General features: G+C 39.7%; 2 protein-coding genes and 1 long non-coding RNA gene across 4 annotated transcripts in view; 2 read left to right on the top strand and 1 right to left on the bottom strand.

Annotated features, from left to right (window-relative positions):
• The first annotated feature begins 5,600 nt into the window (after positions 1-5,600).
• Positions 5,601-14,056, top strand: LOC132591985 (uncharacterized). Its single transcript, XR_009557458.1, has 3 exons — positions 5,601-5,950; positions 8,642-8,756; positions 13,975-14,056. It is a non-coding gene; the product is annotated as an uncharacterized LOC132591985 (long non-coding RNA).
• Positions 5,943-8,234, top strand: KLHL34 (kelch like family member 34). The gene has a single exon (XM_035115477.2). The coding sequence runs from the start codon at positions 6,198-6,200 to the stop codon at positions 7,971-7,973; it is 1,776 nt and encodes a 591-aa protein (XP_034971368.1). The 5' UTR covers positions 5,943-6,197; the 3' UTR covers positions 7,974-8,234.
• CNKSR2 (connector enhancer of kinase suppressor of Ras 2) overlaps positions 12,574-20,172 on the bottom strand; it is a 144,177-nt gene continuing 136,578 nt past the window's right edge. For both annotated transcript variants that reach the window (XM_035115478.2, XM_035115480.2), the window contains 2 exons: positions 15,067-15,263; positions 12,574-14,168 (listed from right to left, as the gene is read on the bottom strand). In XM_035115478.2, the coding sequence (XP_034971369.1) occupies positions 13,953-14,168; positions 15,067-15,263 (413 nt within the window). In that variant the 3' untranslated portion in view covers positions 12,574-13,952. The remainder of the gene's footprint in view (positions 14,169-15,066; positions 15,264-20,172) is intronic.

Genomic DNA, 20,172 nt, shown 5'->3' with positions numbered 1-20,172 from the left:
TAAGTCCAACATGGCTGCTGCCCAGTACTGCAGGTATAGGAATGCAGCCATAGTCTCTGTGGGGCTCACATGCAGAGTCCTTCCTCCTAGAATATCATTTATTTATTTATTCCCAAATTTGTAGGCCACTCTACATTCAGAGACACCTGAGTATGCAGAAATAAAGCAGAAAACAACACTGAAACATGAAAAGCCAACAAGAAAGAAACACCACAGAAAGGAAATCATCTTGTGCTGTAGCTCAGAGGAGAAGCACATGTAGATATATGCAAGGGCTAGACAAATGAGTCAATTGATGCTATAAGTGAGGTACTTACCTTTGAAGTCATTACACCAATATAAAAAAGTTTGCAAAAACACAGTCTATGACTGAACAACTCTGACTGACTTCTTTGCTACTTCAGTTTAGAATGAACAAATGAAAGGGAGGAGAGAATGCCCTGTGCATGCTAAAACCAGAGTTGCTAGAGGTTTGCATAAATAATAATAATAATAATAATAATGGCTGGGCTTCCCCTGCCACTCTGGGCTCAACATTCAGTGCACCCTTTCTCTTTGCACGACATCTTCTGTGAGCAACTTTCTTAGAAGGAACAAAAGCTTCAATGTTTTCTGCCTGCTAATAGTCCATCAAAGTACCTACAGGTGTTCCTTTTCATGCAGCACTGATGCACTCCAAGAACCATTTATGCAGGATTCCTGCAGCATGCCATAGTGGTTGCTTTTCATGGCTATCAATTATACGGGGTCAGCCAGGACTCACCTGAAATAAACCTAGTTACAGGCAGGGAGCCATGTTGGTCTGCTGGAGTCGAAACAAAATAAAAAAAATCCTTCCTGTAGCACCTTAGAGACCAACTAAGTTTGTCATTGGTATGAGCTTTTGTGTGCATGCATACTTCTTCAGCTCATACCAATGACAAACTTAGTTGGTCTCTAAGATGCTACAGGAAGGAATTTTAAAATTTTGTTTCTGAAATAAACCTGCCTTGCCAGTCACAGACTTCAGATGCGGTGAACATCTGACATACTTCAGTTGTCCCTGTGGATATGAGCGGCTCTTGAAAGGTCAGTAGTTCAAGTTGCAGCCCAAGTTAGATCAATATGGGTGGCAGTGGCACAGGACAAAAGTATACCTCAGTTCTAAACATGTTTACTCCAGGGTGTGTGCTTAGTAACATGGAGCCTTATGAGAAACCATAATTCAAGGGAATCAATGATGTCCTGTCCCATCCCATCCCCCGCTAATTTGTCTAATAAATTTATCCTTCTGTTGGGACTAGGGATGAGGCAAAAGCACCAAGGCCCACTCAAAGATTCCAGGTGTGCTTCTGTGTCACCTCAAAGCTTGCAGAGTTATGAAGACAAATCCATGGAGGTTAAGACTATCAATCTAGCCATGGTGGCTGTGACTCTACCTCCACATGGCAGAGAGTGCTGCTGAGCTCAGGTTCTGCTTGTGAGCTTCTTAGAATCATAGAGTTGGAAGAGACCACAAGGGCCATCCAGTCCAACCCCCTGCCAAGCAGGAAACACCATCAAAGCATTCTTGACATATGCCTGGGCATCTGATGGGCATCTTACTGGTCACTGGTGGACTAGAGTGGTGGACTAGATGGGCCTTTGGCTCTTCCTACATTCTTATGAAACTCATATTGAACATTCTGATGTCTTCCCAGACATTTCTGTGACATTTGTGAAGAACAAGGCGTTGTCATGGCCTTGGTGTGGGGCTGGGAGCATCCATTCTGCCATTTGCAACACACCCTAGATATATCACTGCATTACACACAGGTACTGTCGTGCCTTCAGCACATATAGAAATGCATGTAAATTTATGTATGTTTATTGCTATGTTAATATATTCATCTCCACCTACTGGCCAAATAAGAATACAGCAACACATGGTTGTCTTGCTAACAGGAAAGAGAGGTGCATGATGGGTAGGGAGGCTTCCATTTTAGAGAGCTTGAAGAAACAGGAGGATCCCTATGAGTCAGGATTTCTTTGCTGCATGTTCGGAGTTTCTGCCTGTTGTGATCGCGTCGTTGGTAAGCTCCTGCCTTGCTTGCAGTTAACATGTAGTAATGTAATGATGTGTGGATTGTTGTGTGCTATAGATATACAGTGGTACCTCAACATCCGAATGCCTCGACTTACGAAGGTTTCAACTTACGAAGAGCGCCGCAGAACGGATCACCTTTGTAGGTCGAGGTACCACTGTACTTAGTGTATGTATTTCTATTGCCTTTTAGGTTTACCTCATCATTGTTTCTTCAATAAAGTCCAGATTTCCTAAAAAGTCTGCTTATTGGAGAACAGGGAGGTTTATCTGCACGTTGAACTGCACATAAGTCACCAGACAGTGTAGTGAGGGCGTAACAGGTACATTCAATCACCCCAGAACAATTAAGAAAGAATTGTTGTATTCCAATCCTCATTAGCTGCCATCATTTTTAGGATGTTTCTTCAGGGAATCTATGTGGGCATATGCATCTTCTGCATTTTTTTGTGCCTGGCCAAAAAATTTCCTTTGTCCCAGCCTTTGGCTAAGCAAACAATCTATGGCCTTTTAAACTACATGGTTGGATGAAGGAGTATTGCATTGTGTATTATGATGTTTTGTATTTTTGTGTTTTTATATTATAAACCACTTTGTGATCCTTGGCTGAAGGGCAGTATAGAAATTTCACACACACACACACACACACACACACAACTTTTTTGGATTGAAAGTCACAGACAGAATTACCCTTTCCCCCATCTACTGCATCTATCTTATATATCCCTTATTTTCCCCAAACATTGGCTTTGTTTAATCATGGTTTTTTTCTTAAACAAGATCTCCCCTCAACCCAATAATAAACATTTATCTTATCATATACTGTATTCTACCCTATAGTTCTATATCTACATACTTTACATTTATTTAACTATATCCAGTTATTCTCACCTCATACTCTGTAGCATAACTCCATCCACACTCATTTTGGGTACAATCCACCTCCTTTCTTCTAAAGTGGTACATTCACACACACACACAAGTCAGAGTCCTGCAGTGCCTAAGATTAGGTTGTTTGTAATTCTCAAGCTCCTTCCTTGAAAGTTGAGTCTGTTGTAAGATTCTTTGTCCCTGCAATATATTAAAATTCAAATTAAACTCCTGAAATTTCCATGATTATCTCTGTAACATCATTGTGCTAACATTTTCTTGAATTTTTCATAATTTCTGTTTATTGCTATGGCTAATTAAAATCTTTTTTTAACAAAAAACAAAAAATATATTAAGTTATGCTCCTGGTGGAATCCTTTGTCAGATTCTTCTTTTAAAAGGTTGTCCTGTTTTTCACACCTTATTTTAAAGGCCTATTTGCACTCCTCTTGGCAGCTACAACTTCTCCATGACTCAAGTTCCAGACAGCTGGGACAACTCTATCCATCCTTTATCACACCGGTGCGCTGACTAACTTGGCATGTACCTATGCCCAATTTGCCTGAACCCAAAGGTGGTATAACCATGATGCATGCATTTCTTATTCAAACCCCACCCCCACCCCGACCCTACATCAGAAGGGTATATGAACAACAGACCATAAAGTACCATACCTATAGAATCAATATTACAGATTAATATAGAAAGTTGCCTTATGGCCAGCCAGAATATTTGTCTGTCTATTATCCTGTCCTTTTGGTAGTCAAGACTTTCACATAAACTGCCATTTGACCCATTTAACAGGAGATGCCAGAGATTGACTCTGGTGCCTTCTGCATGCAAATAATGTACATTGCCCTTCCCCCAACTGAAATTGAAAGCACAAGGAGCAGGTGTGTCCATGTGCACACATTATTTGAGCTCTTATCACCAGGTGACTCAGTGCTCTAAGACTTGTAGCTCTTTGTGATCTGACACCGTATGAACAGCAGTGTGCTATGAGATAAGCAACTCCTGTCTTTAACATCTGATCTATAATGGCTCATTCATACATGCAAAATGCAACTCAATAGTCAGGGCAGTCTCGAGCAGGTCACGTGCCCTGGCACTGAGGGGCGGAGATTGCTCCGGCAACCCCGCCCTCGCAGGGCGCAGCATGGTTTCCGCGCGGCTTCGTCACGCGCCGCCCTGCCTACCGGCCCAGCGCCCTGGCACACTGTGCCACCGGGGGTCTACCTAGAGCCGGCCCTGTCAATAGTGCAATCATCTATTGATGAGTGACCCTATGTGGACCAGCTGAAAGAAACATAGAATCAGAGCAGTCACATGGTGCAGTTTTTCCTGGGTCATACCAATGCAGACTGAAAGGGGAGAAATAGAATGTTTCAATTCTCCTGATTTCCCATATTAAACATATCTCCCTCTACATACAAAACAAATGTCAGGGAGAAAACTAGGCTAGAATTCTTTCTTGTGGCTCCCTAGTTTCATACCCACGTGCAATTTTTTATATATAGAAGAAACACTGAAAGCTTGACTTACAGTGTAAAATGGGATGTGCCTGGACAGCTGCAAAATGTCACTGCTTTGAGTACAGTATTTGTTCCCACTCTGACTGACAAGATTCCATAGCTATTTGTCCTTGATTGCTTTGCCAGTGCATGTTCAATAGTGTTACAATAAAGTAGCAGGGAACAGATCACATCAGAAAGACGGTGCATAATTTGTGGTGTATGACAAATGTCTTATCCGCTTAAAATACATTAGAAATGAATATGAATGAAATCAAGATCCTCCCAGGAAACATAAACACTTTGCATAATCAGCTGTGTCCCTTTGTAAACTACCAGGTCAAGCATATATGATATGACTTAACTAGAATAACATTTCACCCCCATTGTTCAAAAGCAGAAACTTACCAATAAGGCAGACCAGAGTTCTCTTTCCAAGTCATGTTGTACCTTCCCCAGGATTGTGTCAGCCTTCATACTCACACACCTGCATTTTTTAATTTTTTACTTAGAAATGAGAGCTGTGAAAAAGGCATTTCAATCAAATAGATCCAAAGGTTGTCACAAGCCAGCCAGCCAGCCAGCCAGCCAGCCAGCCAGCCAGCCAGCCAGCAGGGTGAGTGCATCTGACTGTTTTTAGCCCCTCGGGGGAATTGGATGTTCCAAGACAGAGGCGATAAGGACTGATAATCTCTCACTCCTTGTGTTTAATTTGACTACATTTGTTTTCCCATTGCAAATCTGCCATGTGATGGACTGTCCAAGGAAGTTCAAGCTCGCTTGGAACTCATTTATGCCTGGATCCCACAATATATAGAGCTTGCTTTAAATGACATAATTTCGGGGCTATTTTTGTCACTCCTTTGAAGAAATGTGTTGCTCGCATGATTTCCAACCAGGTCACTCAATGTCAGATCCTCTGGCTTGCACTCCTTGTAAAATGACTGCTTTCCCCTCCCCTTCTCTCTCTCTCTCTCTCTCCCTCACCCATCTCAGTTCAGTGCTTGGACAGCTATGACAAGGGGTCTAGTGTTTGCATTCTATTCTGGTCACTGTGAGTTATGGTGATATCATATAAACTAAACGGTTCCAAAATGCATGTCAAATTAAACCACTGACTAATCCTCATATTTTGCTCGTCTTTCTGCTCCCAGGCTAAAGGTCTGTGTGTCCACAAAATCCTAACACTCTAATCTGTAGGTGCTGATTTGATTTTCAGCTGAAACTTCCTACGAAGAGAAATCACCATACGTGGCTTGTTGGCCCTGGGGGAATAAGAGCTAAACTTGTCTAAGAGTGAAATACACAGCTCGAGCAAAAGCTGCAGCAAAGTTCAGCCCTCCTCCTTCCATTCGTGATGCACCAGCCGCCACAGAAGGTCTATTTAATCAGCTTAAAGAGAAAGAAAAGCCACAGGAGACATCTGAGCTGGCACAAATCGTCACCTGATGCTGGCCAAGCAAGTGCTCTCATCTCCTGTGGACCATCTCCTGTGCCGGAAACAGAGGTGAGAGAAATGTCTGGAGGATGTTACTGAATTCAGCTTTATGAATGAATGAATGCAGGAGACAATGTGTACTAGCAGGATGCTAAACTGGAAAGGGATGTGAAATTAAGAAGGCTCCATTAAGTTGAAGGAGCAGAGCTGATGGTTGCTCTTCAAGTGCTTCCTCATCCAGTTGAGTTAATTCACAGCTGCAGTGTCTTCCCTTCTTTTCACTGACAAAAAGCCTTTAGAGCATTTGTTCTGCACAATGAGTTACTTTCTGTCCTACTGCAAAGGACATTGTGGTTCTGTGTTGTCTCAGTACCAAACCCTCCGCCGTGAAGGCTTGTTGTGTGACATTTTGTTGAAGGTGAAAGAAAATGAGTTCCCTGCTCACAAGTCTTTGCTGGCCTGCTCCAGTGATTACTTCAGGGCCATGTTCAAGAGTTATACCAAAGAATCAAAGGCTGCCACCATTCACCTGCAAGTCATCTCAGCCGCTGGTTTGCAACACGTTCTGGATTTCATTTATACTTCTTGGTTGCCTTTGTCTTTTGCCAGCCTAGAAGACACTTTGGAAGCCGCTACCTACCTGCAAGTGCCTGAGGCAATTGTCTTGTGCAGCCAATATTTAGCTAACAATCTTACCCTAGAGAACTGCTGCTTTTCTGCCAATGTTGCTGCAAGATTCTATCTTCCAGATGCTTCGTCAGCCATAGAAAAGTATCTCATTTTTAATTTCTGGAAACTCCTAGACCTTGATTTTGCAGAACTGCTGGAACTGAATTTCAGATCTTTGAAGGCAGTAGTTGAATGTTCAGATCTGCCTATGGTGAAAGAATCTTATTTGCTAGATCTATTGCTGAAGTGGCTGAAGTATGATAAATTGAGGCTGACACATACAACTAGCTTATTGGAACACATACGGTATGGTCTTATTCCTGTGGAAAATCTGAGAAAAGTCTACACTCAATCAGAAGTGCCTCTAACAGGCCCCATAAAATGCTTAATCATAAAAGCAATAAACTACCACTCATTCGTCTTTAGGCAACCTATCCTACAGGATAGGCACAGCACACTGAGAAACCAGAAGACGCGGATTATCCTGCTTGGAGGTATGATTCAACATGAAGGGCCCAGCAGGGATGTGGTGGCTTTTGATGTTTACAATCACAAATGGCAGATTTTAACACAGGTGCAGGATCGACTACAAAATCACTGTGTGTGTACAGTTGGAAACTTTCTGTATGTGTTAGGTGGAGAAATAGAAGATTTGCAAAGTGAAACGAAAAGTCCCACTTTAACAGTGACAAACAAAGTCCATCGCTATGATCCCAGATTTAACAAGTGGATACAAATCAACAGGATGCTAGAAAAAAGATGCCACTTTTCTTGTTGCATCCTAGAAAATACCATTATTGCAATTGGCGGTCAAGGTGAGGATGGATCATTACATTCATCTGTCGAAGCCTACAACATTAGCAGAGACACATGGACAAAAGTTCGAGATTTGCCATGCAAAATGCATGGTCATGCTGGCACTGTTTGCAAGAATAACATTTATATATCAGGTGGCAAATGCACGAATCAAAGGAACACAAGTAAGGATTTGTACTCTTTGAGTACACTAGAAGGGCAATGGAAGAAGCAAGCCCCCATGAGCATTGCCCGGTTTGGGCATCAGATGGCCACCATAAGAGATTGCATCTTTACATTTTTAGGCCTTTATGAACCATTCTCTGAAATTGAAAAATACGATCCTGACCAAAATCAATGGACTCGTCTAAGGCCATTGGTCTATGATCGATTTAGTTATGGTTTGGCAGTAGTGGAGGAAACTGCCCTTCTCATTGGGGGGAAGAAGTGGCAAGATTCCCAGGAGATTCCAACTCAGGATGTGGTGGGCTATGATATAGACAATGACTGTTGGGAAGAAATATGCAAAGCTTCGTTGCCTTGGTATGGACTGCAGTGTGCCGTGCTAGAGCTTTCAGAATTACTAGATGCTAAAGACATTCAACAACAAAAGAGACTAACTGTTTAGGTAACAACTCACCAGAAAATGATTTGGAAGGACAATTCTGTAACATCTCCAGAATGTCTAAATATTAAAAATGTTGTCCCATTCTATATTAAGAGATAATATTGTGAATCAGTAAATGGGCTTGAATTTTGTATTTCAAAGCATAAACACACAAAGACTAAGAATTTGTTGCCAATAAGAGCTGTACATACACAACTGTTTTGTTTTCAGTAATAACTGGGAATTAATACCTGATTTGCAGAACATAAAGTGAATGTGTGAAGAAAGAGGCATATTTAAAAAATAGAATGGAAGAATCAATTTATATGCCTCTTTCTTCACACCTTCACTTTATGTTTGAAGCAGGTATTCATTTGATACAGAAATTAGAGGCTGCATAATTGCATGATGTTATTGTATTGCCTACATGATCCCAGTTCATTTTTTTTAGTCGTGCCAAAGCTTCAGAATGGGGGAAAGCACTGCAAATTGCACAAAAAAGCAAGCAAAACTTTGCACTCCTTAAATCTCTGTCCTGCTTCCCATTTTAATTGGTGAAATTTTGACACAGTTGTTCTAAACTAAGGCAAAGAGTAAGCAGCTGGTCTAACTATTATAAGGTTGAGTGGACCATGAAACAATTGTATCTTGTTTTCGAGAAATAACACCCTGTACTCTGTGCCCTTTAGGACCATGAATGGGATGAAGATGTTTGTTTCTAGTTGCTGAATGACTCTGTGCTTTAGCACACTTCTAAAAGCTGCCCATGGGTATATTGTACACGATGCATTTCTGTTTGAAGAGGTAAAGGAATTTTCTGCTTTGACTTCAAAAAGGCATCAGCAGCCGCTTTCTGCATTACTGCCAGGGTAGCATGGGGTTTAGTAGTTTTAAGTCATGCCTTATTCACATACTTGCAGATATGGTATTTGATTTCAGAGTGTGAAATCTGACTGTAACTTAACTTTATAATTTAAAATATTCACTTTCAAACACAATTTATTTTATAGCATATCCCTTTAGTCTGAAAGCACTGAAGATGCACAGAAGCACTTCTCAGTCTAATGTACAAAGAAGGCAGCACAATGGAAAAAAAACGATGGCACTATTTCATGCCAGACAGTCTTACAAGATGAAGCTGAATTTTATGCTTGGAACGAAGTCACAAACACTGTCTACAGCAAGATAACATGCAGGCAGTATTACTGTTACATAGCAACAGGATTCAGTTGTATAAGATGCCCTATAGGCCAATCCTAAGAATTTGTTGGCATGGTCTCACTCTGTACCAGTGTTGCACAGCCAACTGGGTCAAGGAGGGGCACTCATTCCAAAGTCTCTGGGGATCCTCAATTTCCCATAAACCCACCAGTTCCTTGTATAAATTGAAAAGACTCCTAGCTCTACTGCATTTGTAATCCTTTTCTTCCACAGAGATGCTTCAGTGTAGGAAGAAACATGTAACTCATCAATATATTTTTGTAACTTTAGGAAAATAGTACAGACATTTCAAAAAATTCCAGGAACGTCTAATATTATCTGTTGCAATACATATTCTTTTTTCTATTTTGAGTTTTAGGTTCTTGGTTTGTGATCATTATGCTGTTTTTGATTGTGCTTCTATTGTATTTTATGCTGTGGTCCATGCTGTGGATACTGTGAGACAGTGTGGCTGGATAATTCAATCAATAAAACAAGAGCAACAGTATCAGACGATCACACACGTGTGAATTTTAGCCTGTGTGTGAAAGCAGCTATGATTGGTCACACCTTTCAGATTGTTTACTGGAAGGCCTTGAGTAGCCCCAGCTTCACAGCTGTACACTGAACTAAAAACAAACAAACAAACAAACAAAAACTAAATACAAACATTAGCATATGTATCTACTAGATACAACCTTCATACTTTATCAATGAAGGAAGGACTTTCTATGTAGGAGAAACATGTGATGTAAAGGTCCACTTTCACCTTTCTACCCAGATAAATTTTTGCCTGCAATTTACAACAAAGCTGTACAGTATTATGTAATCCACAATCTACAAGAATCTTATGAAGCTACAGATTAAATAATTAGGAACATCGGGAGATGGTTTAGAGCAGGGGTTGTCAACCTGGTCCCTACTGCCCACTATTGGGCGTTTCAGGATTCTAGGTGGGTGGCAGGGGGGTTCTACGGCACAAGCTGAATCCTCCTTCCATCGAGCACTGGTGGGCGGTAAGGAAATTTTACCATCCAGAAAGATGCATTAGTGGGCGGTAGGTATAAAAAGGTTGACTACCCCTGGTTTAGAGTCAGACTCTATCTAGTCCAGGGTCAGCTGCAAGCAGATTTCCAGAGTTTGAGATAGAGGACATCCTCAACCCTACCCAGAGATGCTAGGGATTAAACCTGGCACCTTTCAGATGTAAAGCATGTGCTTTACCACTGAGCTATGGCCATTTCCTATTTCTATGCAAGATACTATGCAATTCTGGTACAATGCAGGAGTCCTTATTAAACTATTAAGTGATCCTGTTGCAGGTTGATTTTGACCATAAGGCTATGGTTATGTCTAGAAATATCACATGATGTACATTGTAAATTCATAAAATGTAGAGGGGGAACACAGCAGGAGTAAAAAATCAACATTAGGAACAATTATCATGATTGTTGTTCAAGCATTTTTTATGTGAGAAATATACAAAATATCACAAGTTGTAACAAACAAATCATGCAGTCAAATAAATTGTTTATACAAAGAGATGCTTATAGATGATATAAATAGTTGACCGGACCTGTAAATTCATACAAATCATAATGCATGAATTGCCATTCAGTCTTAATTGAATACAGATTTACGTAAAATTAGCTGTAAAAGGCCACTCTCCTGTACAGTTGTGCAAAGTTTGCAAGACGCTTGGAATCCAAAATGCAGCTGAAATGAAACAAGAAATCCTTTGATCCTTCTTTTAGTCCCAAGAGCAGAAAATAATTGTGCTCTCAAATGTTTATAAGTACATTCACTGCATTGAACAGGCTATAGCTGGAAGCTAGCTGAGAGAGTACAATTTATAAGAAAGAATGGTTTTAAAAGATGTATCCCATTTGGGGGTTTATCAGCTCATCTCTCAACTGCTCCCATCTGCAGAAAAGCATTAAGAAGCCACAATGGCTTTTTCTTTTGTCTTGGCAAAAATTAAGGTGCTGATAGATAGAGGGCATCTCTAGCCAGGCACAGATGGGTTTAATCATTAATGCTGCAACTTCTGTAGTATTTTTGCTTATTGGGAAGCTGGCTTTATGGGGCATCACCAGACCAATTTTGTGGCATGCATGTAAAGTGCAGCCAATCCCCCTGCAATACAGGAGTCTCGTGACACGAAGGTACCGAACATTCTTCTAGAGGCGTGAGGAGTGAACTTTGCTTCCTAGCATCTCCCAAACATCATCAGCACAAAACAAAGATTTTTGCTAATGTCATTCAAGGGCGAGTCTGACTGAAGGTGAATCAGGCAATATGTAGCTCTCAGATGGTTTAGCTATGAGCTGCAGAAACTTCACCCATCCCATTCCCAACACTGGAGTGTCCAGTGCTGCTACCGCTGCCTCGGAAACTTCAAGTGGCCACTGTAAGCAGCTGTAAGCAGCAGCCTCTCCCTCACCACCTCCCCTGATATTCCAAGGAGAGGGAAAGTTATTTCCTATTACCAAGAGTTTAGATCAGCTCCTGCTGCTGACCTTCATCTCCCCACCCTTGCTCGCATATGCTCCGAGAGAGAATGCAAAATGAACTGAACTAGACAAGCAGCTTGTCAATGTCATCTCCTCCCTCCCTCAAAAACACAAGAAGGTATATGCATTCTAGTGCTTGCTCAAGAATGCAGACTATAGGTGTGTATGCATTTATATTGAATGGGGAAATTGATAATGCTACCACTCCCTTCATCTGTGCACTCCAAAAGAAAAAGATAAAATGGAAAAAGCCTGTGTCCATTTCACCCCAATTTCCCAAGCCAGATTCGCTACCTTTTCAACTGCAGGAGCTCCATAGCAAAGGATGGCATTTCCCCCCAAAAATGGTAATGGTGAAGAGACAGAAGGGTGGGATAACATACGATCGCCATGCACATCACAAGCCACACCTCCACATCGCGAGGGCACTAAGTTGTTTCACATCTGGAAAGGCCTGCACTGGACCTCTTGCACTGGAAACTCAAAGGATTACCTGCAAATCAGACAATGGGATGACAATGGAAAATAAATAGGAGTGCAATAGTTTGGGAGAAACATTGTATGGATTCTGGGGAATGCATGAATGAGAAGAAATGTTAAAGTGCCACTGGTTACAGTCATGCCACTTGTGCTAACATAATAATCAGCTTCACATGGCATGCAAATGATTCTGTATTAATATGGATCTTGTTTTGGATAGAGGAATATCCCATTGAGCCTTCTTTCTGCTCAAAGCCTATTTATAATTATTTCTGGGAATATTGTATGACTGAATTTGCGTATAATGCTAAGCCATAGTTTATTGCTGTGCGGAGAAGCTTCAATGAGCTTGATGTCAGGCATATGTATTCCACCCCCCACCCCCAATCCTCCTGATGGAAAGATGACTTCTGGCAAGAATGGTTTCATTTTTAAAGAATCTAGGCTTATAGTTATGTTGAAACCAGGGATCCTAGTTTAAAACAAACTCTGGCTTCATAATGCATTGTTTGAAGCTGGCCTATTAGGAAACTGGCCAGAGTTTGTTTTAAATCAGGATATATGGTTTGAACATAACTATAAGCCAAGATTCTTTAAAAGTGGAAGTAAACTTGTCAGAAGTCCGCCTCTGGCTTACAGGAGAAGGAGAAGTGATGGAGGCAGGTATGATCCCAATTCTTTGCTCAAGGTCATGTGGCCTTTTCACGGAGCACTATGGCATGTTTTTGTGTTCTGTGGGAAAGCAGCCTATTACGGAAACTGAAAACCACATTAATTGTGTATGGAAATTTATGTATTTTGATAATGTGCTCAACTGTGGGCTATACTGATAGTTTTCTCTAGCAGATTAGAAAAGAGATTTGACCCACCCACCTATGCACACCCACCTATGCAACCTGGCATATTTGAAACTTTTTAAAGTTTGACTTAAACAAAAAAAAAATCACTGGATGGAAACTTTTGGCTAACAGTACAATTTTTTTTTTCTGAAAAAGAGTCAGAAGATACCAACAAAGGGCAGTAATAATATCCAGTCAGGTCTCTGCCATAACTGAAACAAAGAGAGCCCTTTAGCCTCAAATGAAATCTGTGCTATAGATTGTCTGTTAACCATACCTCAAAAGACTGGAAAAACGAAACTTTGACTGTTTAATATAGAATCTAGGCTTATGAAAGTCCAGTTTACCCCTCTTATTCCCTGACTGTTTTTTTAAAACACAATCCTAATCACAGCATTATACTTTTTTCATTTTTTAAAAATACCTAAAATATTCCACCAAATATAAAAGTTTTAATTCCTACACTGGCTAAAACAAAAGCTGTATTTTGAAAGTGTAGCTCATTACAACAGTTAAGATACTATTAAAATAGGAAACATTTTTGACAATCAGTAATAAAACACTGTTCTTGTGCCATCTTTTCACTTGATAAATCAATGTAATCCTCCAAAATATATACTCATTAAAATATATATATTTTAATCCTTAAAGACAATGGCCACGATCCAAGGAAAGTAACATGTGTTTCTCTTCGGTTTAAAAGTAGTTAAAATATCAAACAAAATGTGCCGGATTCTGTCCGAGTGCATATTCCTTCTTTGGATCGTAGCCAGTGTTTGTAAACATAAACAAAATCATAAACTGAGCATCAGCAGCGTAAAAAGTATCTAAGTATTTATTCGCACAATGACAATGGAATTTTTACTTTACTCATATCATAAACAATAAAATAGATCTCCTGATATAAAAGCTACTCAGTGTACTTGATAAAGGTCTGAAGTGCCACAAAGAGGCAAAATCATTTTCTCTTATACATGTGTTTCAATATAGGAATGTGTGTGCGCTAAAGAGTCTAGAAGAGCATCAACTTCATCAGAGTCATTTACAAGGTCCTCTGAAGGGTTGTTCTGAGAACTATCCAGAAACAGGTCAAGGTACATTTGTTTCCAGTCTTGAAAGTCTTTAGATGTCAAATCTGGATTATCCAGAATTTTATCTATGATGGCTACTTCTTCTTCTCTGGCCTGGGAGAAAACAAAAAGATCTGTTCAGAACGAGGAACAAACCACCCTTCATCTTGTGCCGGTAGCTTTTAAAGTACATATCTGACATACCATTGTACTTTGTGATGCCATTTTTAGATAAATACCGGTACCCTAATAGCTTCATTTTAAGACCACCGGGAAGTTCCCTTAAAAAAAAAAATCAAATCTGAAAACCACTCTGTTTGGTGTTTTGACTAATTTGAATGTTTGCTCTGAATTAGTGGTGGTTTGAGATTTTGGAACTTCCCCAAGAAAGATTTCTAAAGTGGTGCATATGTAGCTGTGATGGAAACAAGCCAAGAATAAAAGGGGGGAAAGCGAGGGGGGAAATCAGGGGGTGGGGTATAGAAAATGACAAGCAACAGAACAGAAAGAGGATCTCTGTCATATCAACAGAAAGAGATGCTAAGGAACATAAGGGATTTCTTTCTGGTGTCTGAGGAATCTATTTATCATTACATTATTTACTATTTATTGGCAAAAAGGGATTTCTCAGAGCATGGTACCTGGATACATAAAAAATTCTGTACTCCTATGAGAAATCTTGAAAGCTGGGCAAAATTATTTCATATTTTGAATTACACAAAGCAATATGATAGTATCTAAATATCTGTGACATCACCAGGCTTATGGGTCATGTCTTTATTTACCACAGAATGGACCAGAAGCAGATTAACTCTTCATTAAAACGGGAACTGAGGCAAATGCATTTGTTGTTGTTGAGAAACTAAAGTTTTCTTTCTTTCTTTGAACCTCTTTTGTGTACAGCATTTCCCAGTGTCCCTCTGTATTTAAATATGTGCTATATTATCCCTTGAGTTCTATGCAGGATAGTCTCAACACTTTTGGAAATTTGCTGACCCCCTAATTAACTCACCTTTAAAGTGCTTTTCAGAATTCGCAACTGGTGCAATTTTTCATTGACTACCGGATCACTGCATCTTTTAATAAAAAACCTCTTGTACTCCATCTTTGTAGAAATTTGCTGGTCTCCTAAAGGTGACAAGCTAGCTAGTTCCAAGGACCGATACAAATCTTGCAGGGAATCTGCAGGCTTTTCTTCTATAGTTTCAGCTGTAAGACACAGAGAAAATTAACTGCATAGTTTGGGGGGGGGGGGGAGAGAAACAGTCTAAATCAGTTTCTTTTTAAATTCCATGACAAGGCTTAAGAAGTTTAACTATTCAAATGTGGCAAAGTTTTACTGAAACTATTTCCTTACAGAAAAGGTATGAAATGTGTGGATTGAGCAGTCCTTACACATGCATATATGTATTTTGCAACATGCAGATATTTATATATGTGTATGCATATATCCCCCCATACATATATATCTATACTATACATATACATATATAATATGGGAAGCTGTGGGAAGTTACAAATTCCCAGCACAGGTACATATAAAAAGATAATCATGTGACATTCAATATACAGCTTCCGAATTAATTTGTCACATTAAGATCAAATACAGATTGAAAGTCAATCATCTATATCGTGCGGAAAACTGTATAAAGTCAGGTGATGAGAACTGTATTGTGCACTTCCAAGGGCACACCCATTGCCCTGTTACATGTTGAAACAGGAATGTTGCTTGCTGAAATGAATCTACATATATATATATATTATAACCAGCTCAAAATTCAAACCATGAGGGAAGAGAGGCTGTCTAAAGAATCCTTCCATTGTGCTTTGCAAAAAGAGGACTAATCTATGAAGTCTGCATTCCTAAACACTCTTACTTGGGGGAAAGTTCCACCAAACTCAGTTTACCTCCAAGTAAACACACATAGCATTACACTGCAGAACTTTCATCCTGTACTCTTTGAGGGCACCAGGCTTCAATGAGCACACAGAGCTCCTGTCACAAAAAATCTTTTAAATTGAAATATATGAGCCACTGGAGCTCCATATACATATCAGTGCACACACACTGCTCCAGAAAGAGTGTCTGCTCCAAACAGAAAATGCTCCAATAAAATATCTACGGTAAGTCAAGAATTGCTTTCTAGTCTGCACAAATACAATATACCGGCAGTTTTTTTTTGTTTTTTAAATGTACAAATTACTGAAATCAGGCAGGCAAAAATGTCTTTCTGCTTTGATTTGACAGGATTCATAACCAAATGCCTCAAAAACATACCACCACCACAATTCAATGTGTTTAGAGAGTTACAGTTAATGACATCTCACAGCTTGGGATCATATATATGCCGTGGCTACATTTTTATAATTTAGGAGTGCTCCCCTAAAAATGCAATGGAAACTGAATTGGTTTGCATTCAAAATTTTGATGTAGGGAAGTGCCTAAAGATGTGAGCTGATAAGTTCCTGATTCAAATCTTAACCATGAACTCCTATGATGGCCCTAAGCTACTATTTTCTTAGCTTCAAACCTTCAGGTGCAGTATGGGGATATTAATACTGGCCTACCTTTCAGAGATCTTGCATGAATCACTGAGACAATGTATGTGAATGCAATATATAAATGTTAAATTATCCTAATCTTCTATGTCAGGGTTGGTTTCTTTTTAGCCAAGACCTAGACAAGAAGACAACAATCTTTATAAATTTGGGTAACTGCAGATTGTCAGTATTTTGTGGGAAGGACTGAAGTACAAAGTGAGATATGTAAGTTTGTGCAGTTGAAGTAGATTAGAGCACTTTTTCCCCTGCAGCAACCCATCCACACTTAAAAAACAACACTTTTTGCAGTTAGGAAAGTGACAGAGAAATGCATTGAAAAGTATGGGATGTACAACTGATTAATGGAAAGACATATAAACACCCCACAAGCAAATGAAGACAAATTTTTTTTCGTATAACCTCCCCACAAACAAATCAGAAGAAATGCTCAATAATAACTGGACACAGTCTAACCAACCGTCTGTGCTTTGCACAAGCAAATCAGGATTAATAAACAAGATGGTCTGGAGGAGCTCTTTGCTTGTGCATCGAATTCTGGATCCAATTGAAAGTGTTTGTGACGTATTGTGGATTTGATTGACAAGGATACTGATCACAAAAGACTGAAGGAGTGGGGAAGAATTGGCATAAAATTAGCCCTACATGTTTTATCTTTCTTCTAGCTTTGTTAGTTTTTTCCATCCTCAAATATTGCTATCTCCAGCCTGATCGATGGAATGATCATCAGAGGAGTATTACTCTGTGCTTTATATTATTTACAGACACCACAGAAGAACATAGTATGGACCACTGATGACACCAGTTGCAGCAAGTGGATTGTGCCTTCTTTAACACCTCTTTTCATATAGCTTGTTTATGTTGCCCCATTTGATCCAAAGAAAAACTGAGGCTGCCCCACATGTAAAGCTTGGCTCCGTTCCTAGAGTTTTGGTCATGTTTGAACATGACAAGAATTAAACTCAGGAACTGCAATGCATGTTTTAACTTTTGGCTAAAGTCTTCAGTATTTTGCGCTAAGCATTTGTAAAATCTGTCATGTGGAAAATAAATGGTTGAAACTTGGGAAAGAAAAAGAAATAACTTGTTTTAGATAGGAAATACTCTGAGATATAACCCCAACTCTCTTTTCTAGCAGTTTTTTTTAAAAAAAATCCTTCCCCAATAGCTGTATTGCAAATGATAGCAAGGATGGCATAATATGAAAATAAAATAAGGTAAGTTGGATGAGTGCCACAACCCCAGAGTCGGACACGACTGGACCTGATGGTCAGGGGCCCCTTTACCTTCACCTTTAAGTTGCAAGAAAGAAGATTCCGACTAAACATTCGAAAAAATATTCTGACAGTAAGAGCTGTTCAGCAGTACAACAGACTCCCAAAAGATGTGGTGGACTCTCCTTCCTTGGAGTTTTTTAAACAGAGGTTGGATGGCCATCTGTCATGGATGCTTTAGCTGAGACCCCCGCTTTGCGGGGGTTGGGCTAGTATATGATTCCACTTACGTATTCTGTTATTTATGTGTTACTCTACATTCCCAGCGGATTGAGCTAAATGGGAGTATTACTAAACACAAATGCCAAATACCAGGGGTCAGAACCGAAGGTAGCTTTTTATTTTTATTAACTCAAGAGGGCTGACTCCAGAGTTAGGGACTTTAACACATTTATGCTACAATTTTAACTTAACCTTTTCCTTATCAGTTAACACCCCCTTTCTCTGTGTTTCATATTGTATATCTTCTACTTTCTTTTTTTCTCAGAATCCCCAAAGTCCCCTTCGCGTTAACTATCCTTTTTTTTTTTTTTTACATCACAGCACAAACTCCCTCCTCTCTCTCTACACTCCATAACACATGTTGTCTATCACATCATAGTTGCCTCTTCTGTCTGACAGGATTCTCTGCACCCTGTGTTGCTCACTTATTTTTTTCTGTGTCCTGTCATACTTTCTCACTTCCCTCTGCTCCACCACAGGGTTCTTTATACATGCTAATTCTGGCTGACTCATCTTCAGAGTGCAGCGCCAGCCGGCTTTAATGCCTGGGGAATGGAACTGAGTGAAAACTGCAGTCTCCAGGTCCACTCCCAAAGACCCACACTCCCCCAAGCTGCCACGGATTGGCTGAATTTAAAAAAGGGTCAGGCGGGAATCTGTGATGCTCCATGGCAGCTGGGGGGAGCTCCAACAGCTGGGCAGCAATGACAAGGCTCAAAAGGGCATCGGAGCGGCTGTGCTGGGTCGCAACAGCCACCCACCCTTGCACCAGGTAAATAGCCATTGCCAAACTTCTTTTCTCTTTCCAACTATCCCTCATATCTTATACCTCACTTTACCCCTTTCCACCTTCAGTGATAGGGGTTTTAGGAACTGCAATTATAATTAATCGTCTCTAGAAAAATTACCACCACCACCCAAAAAAAACCCCTGACCTTTAGTTCTTTTCCCATTTATGAGGATGCTGGAATAATTGCTAAGTGGAAATCAGTATCCAATGGGCTTGCTCCATCCCAACATGTCTTAAAACTGGAACTTTCACAATACAGTTTGGGTCTTGAATTTTAGTTTCTTGAATGATTTTGAATTAAATAATAAAGAATATATAATATATCCAATTTCAGGAAGAAAAGATGAAAGATGCAATGAATAATATTTGCTTATCAGATTGTAAGTTATTGCATTTCAGAACAACTGTCCCTTAAGCTACCTTAATTCAGATTATGTCATGTGCAATTGGTTGAATGGTTTGAGGTAAGACCTACTTAACAACCATTTTAAAGCATAATAAAAGGCTTTCAGTATGGAGAAGCACAGTCTGATTGACACTACACTGAGCCTTCATCATTTCAAAGGAAAGAAACAACTAAGCAAGCTTCTTACCTGAAGGTCATAAGAGGTAGCTATTGACAAAGTACAAAGAAAAGAGAAAAATAATAAAAAATAAAATCAACAGAAAATTAGCAGAACACAAATTGCTTCAAAATAATGTATGTGCAATGGCAAACATTAATAAACCTATCCTAACTCATTTGGTTTAAGCACCATACAACAAATAGATCAGCTTGTTTATTTCATGTATTTTTCGGTGGTGAACAAAGCAGTTAGTCATAGGGAAAAGAACTCAAGTAATTTTTAAAAAATCACTACCACATTTCGATGGCAGATTAGTTTTTAGTTTTCATTATTTCAGGTATCAGGTAATACAATACTACGTACTCTGATACTTAATGCTGACAGAATCAGAACCACGGCAAGCAATTAATATGTTGGGGCTTTGTTTCGTTTTTTGTTTCACCTTATGGGAAATCAGTTTTGAAGGGGATAATCCTGTTCTTCTGGAAAAGCCAACAAGTGACACATAATGATTGTTCTTTTAGCAAAATATCTGTGGCGTGAAATGTGGTTATTGTATATGAGGCTGTACTAAAGGTTAAATGACAAATGGTGGAGTTGGCTGGTCTTAGTTACATTAGTCACAAGTCAAATTTAAGTAACACTTGTCTGCCAAGGCTTTTAGGACAAGTATTCAGCTATGAATACAGTACAGATACGCTCAGCAC

This window comes from Zootoca vivipara, chromosome 4 (assembly GCF_963506605.1).
Source record: "Zootoca vivipara chromosome 4, rZooViv1.1, whole genome shotgun sequence".
NCBI lineage: Eukaryota > Metazoa > Chordata > Lepidosauria > Squamata > Lacertidae > Zootoca > Zootoca vivipara.
The sequence above is the reverse complement of the archived record's forward strand: the minus strand, read 5'-3'. Positions and strand labels throughout refer to the sequence as shown.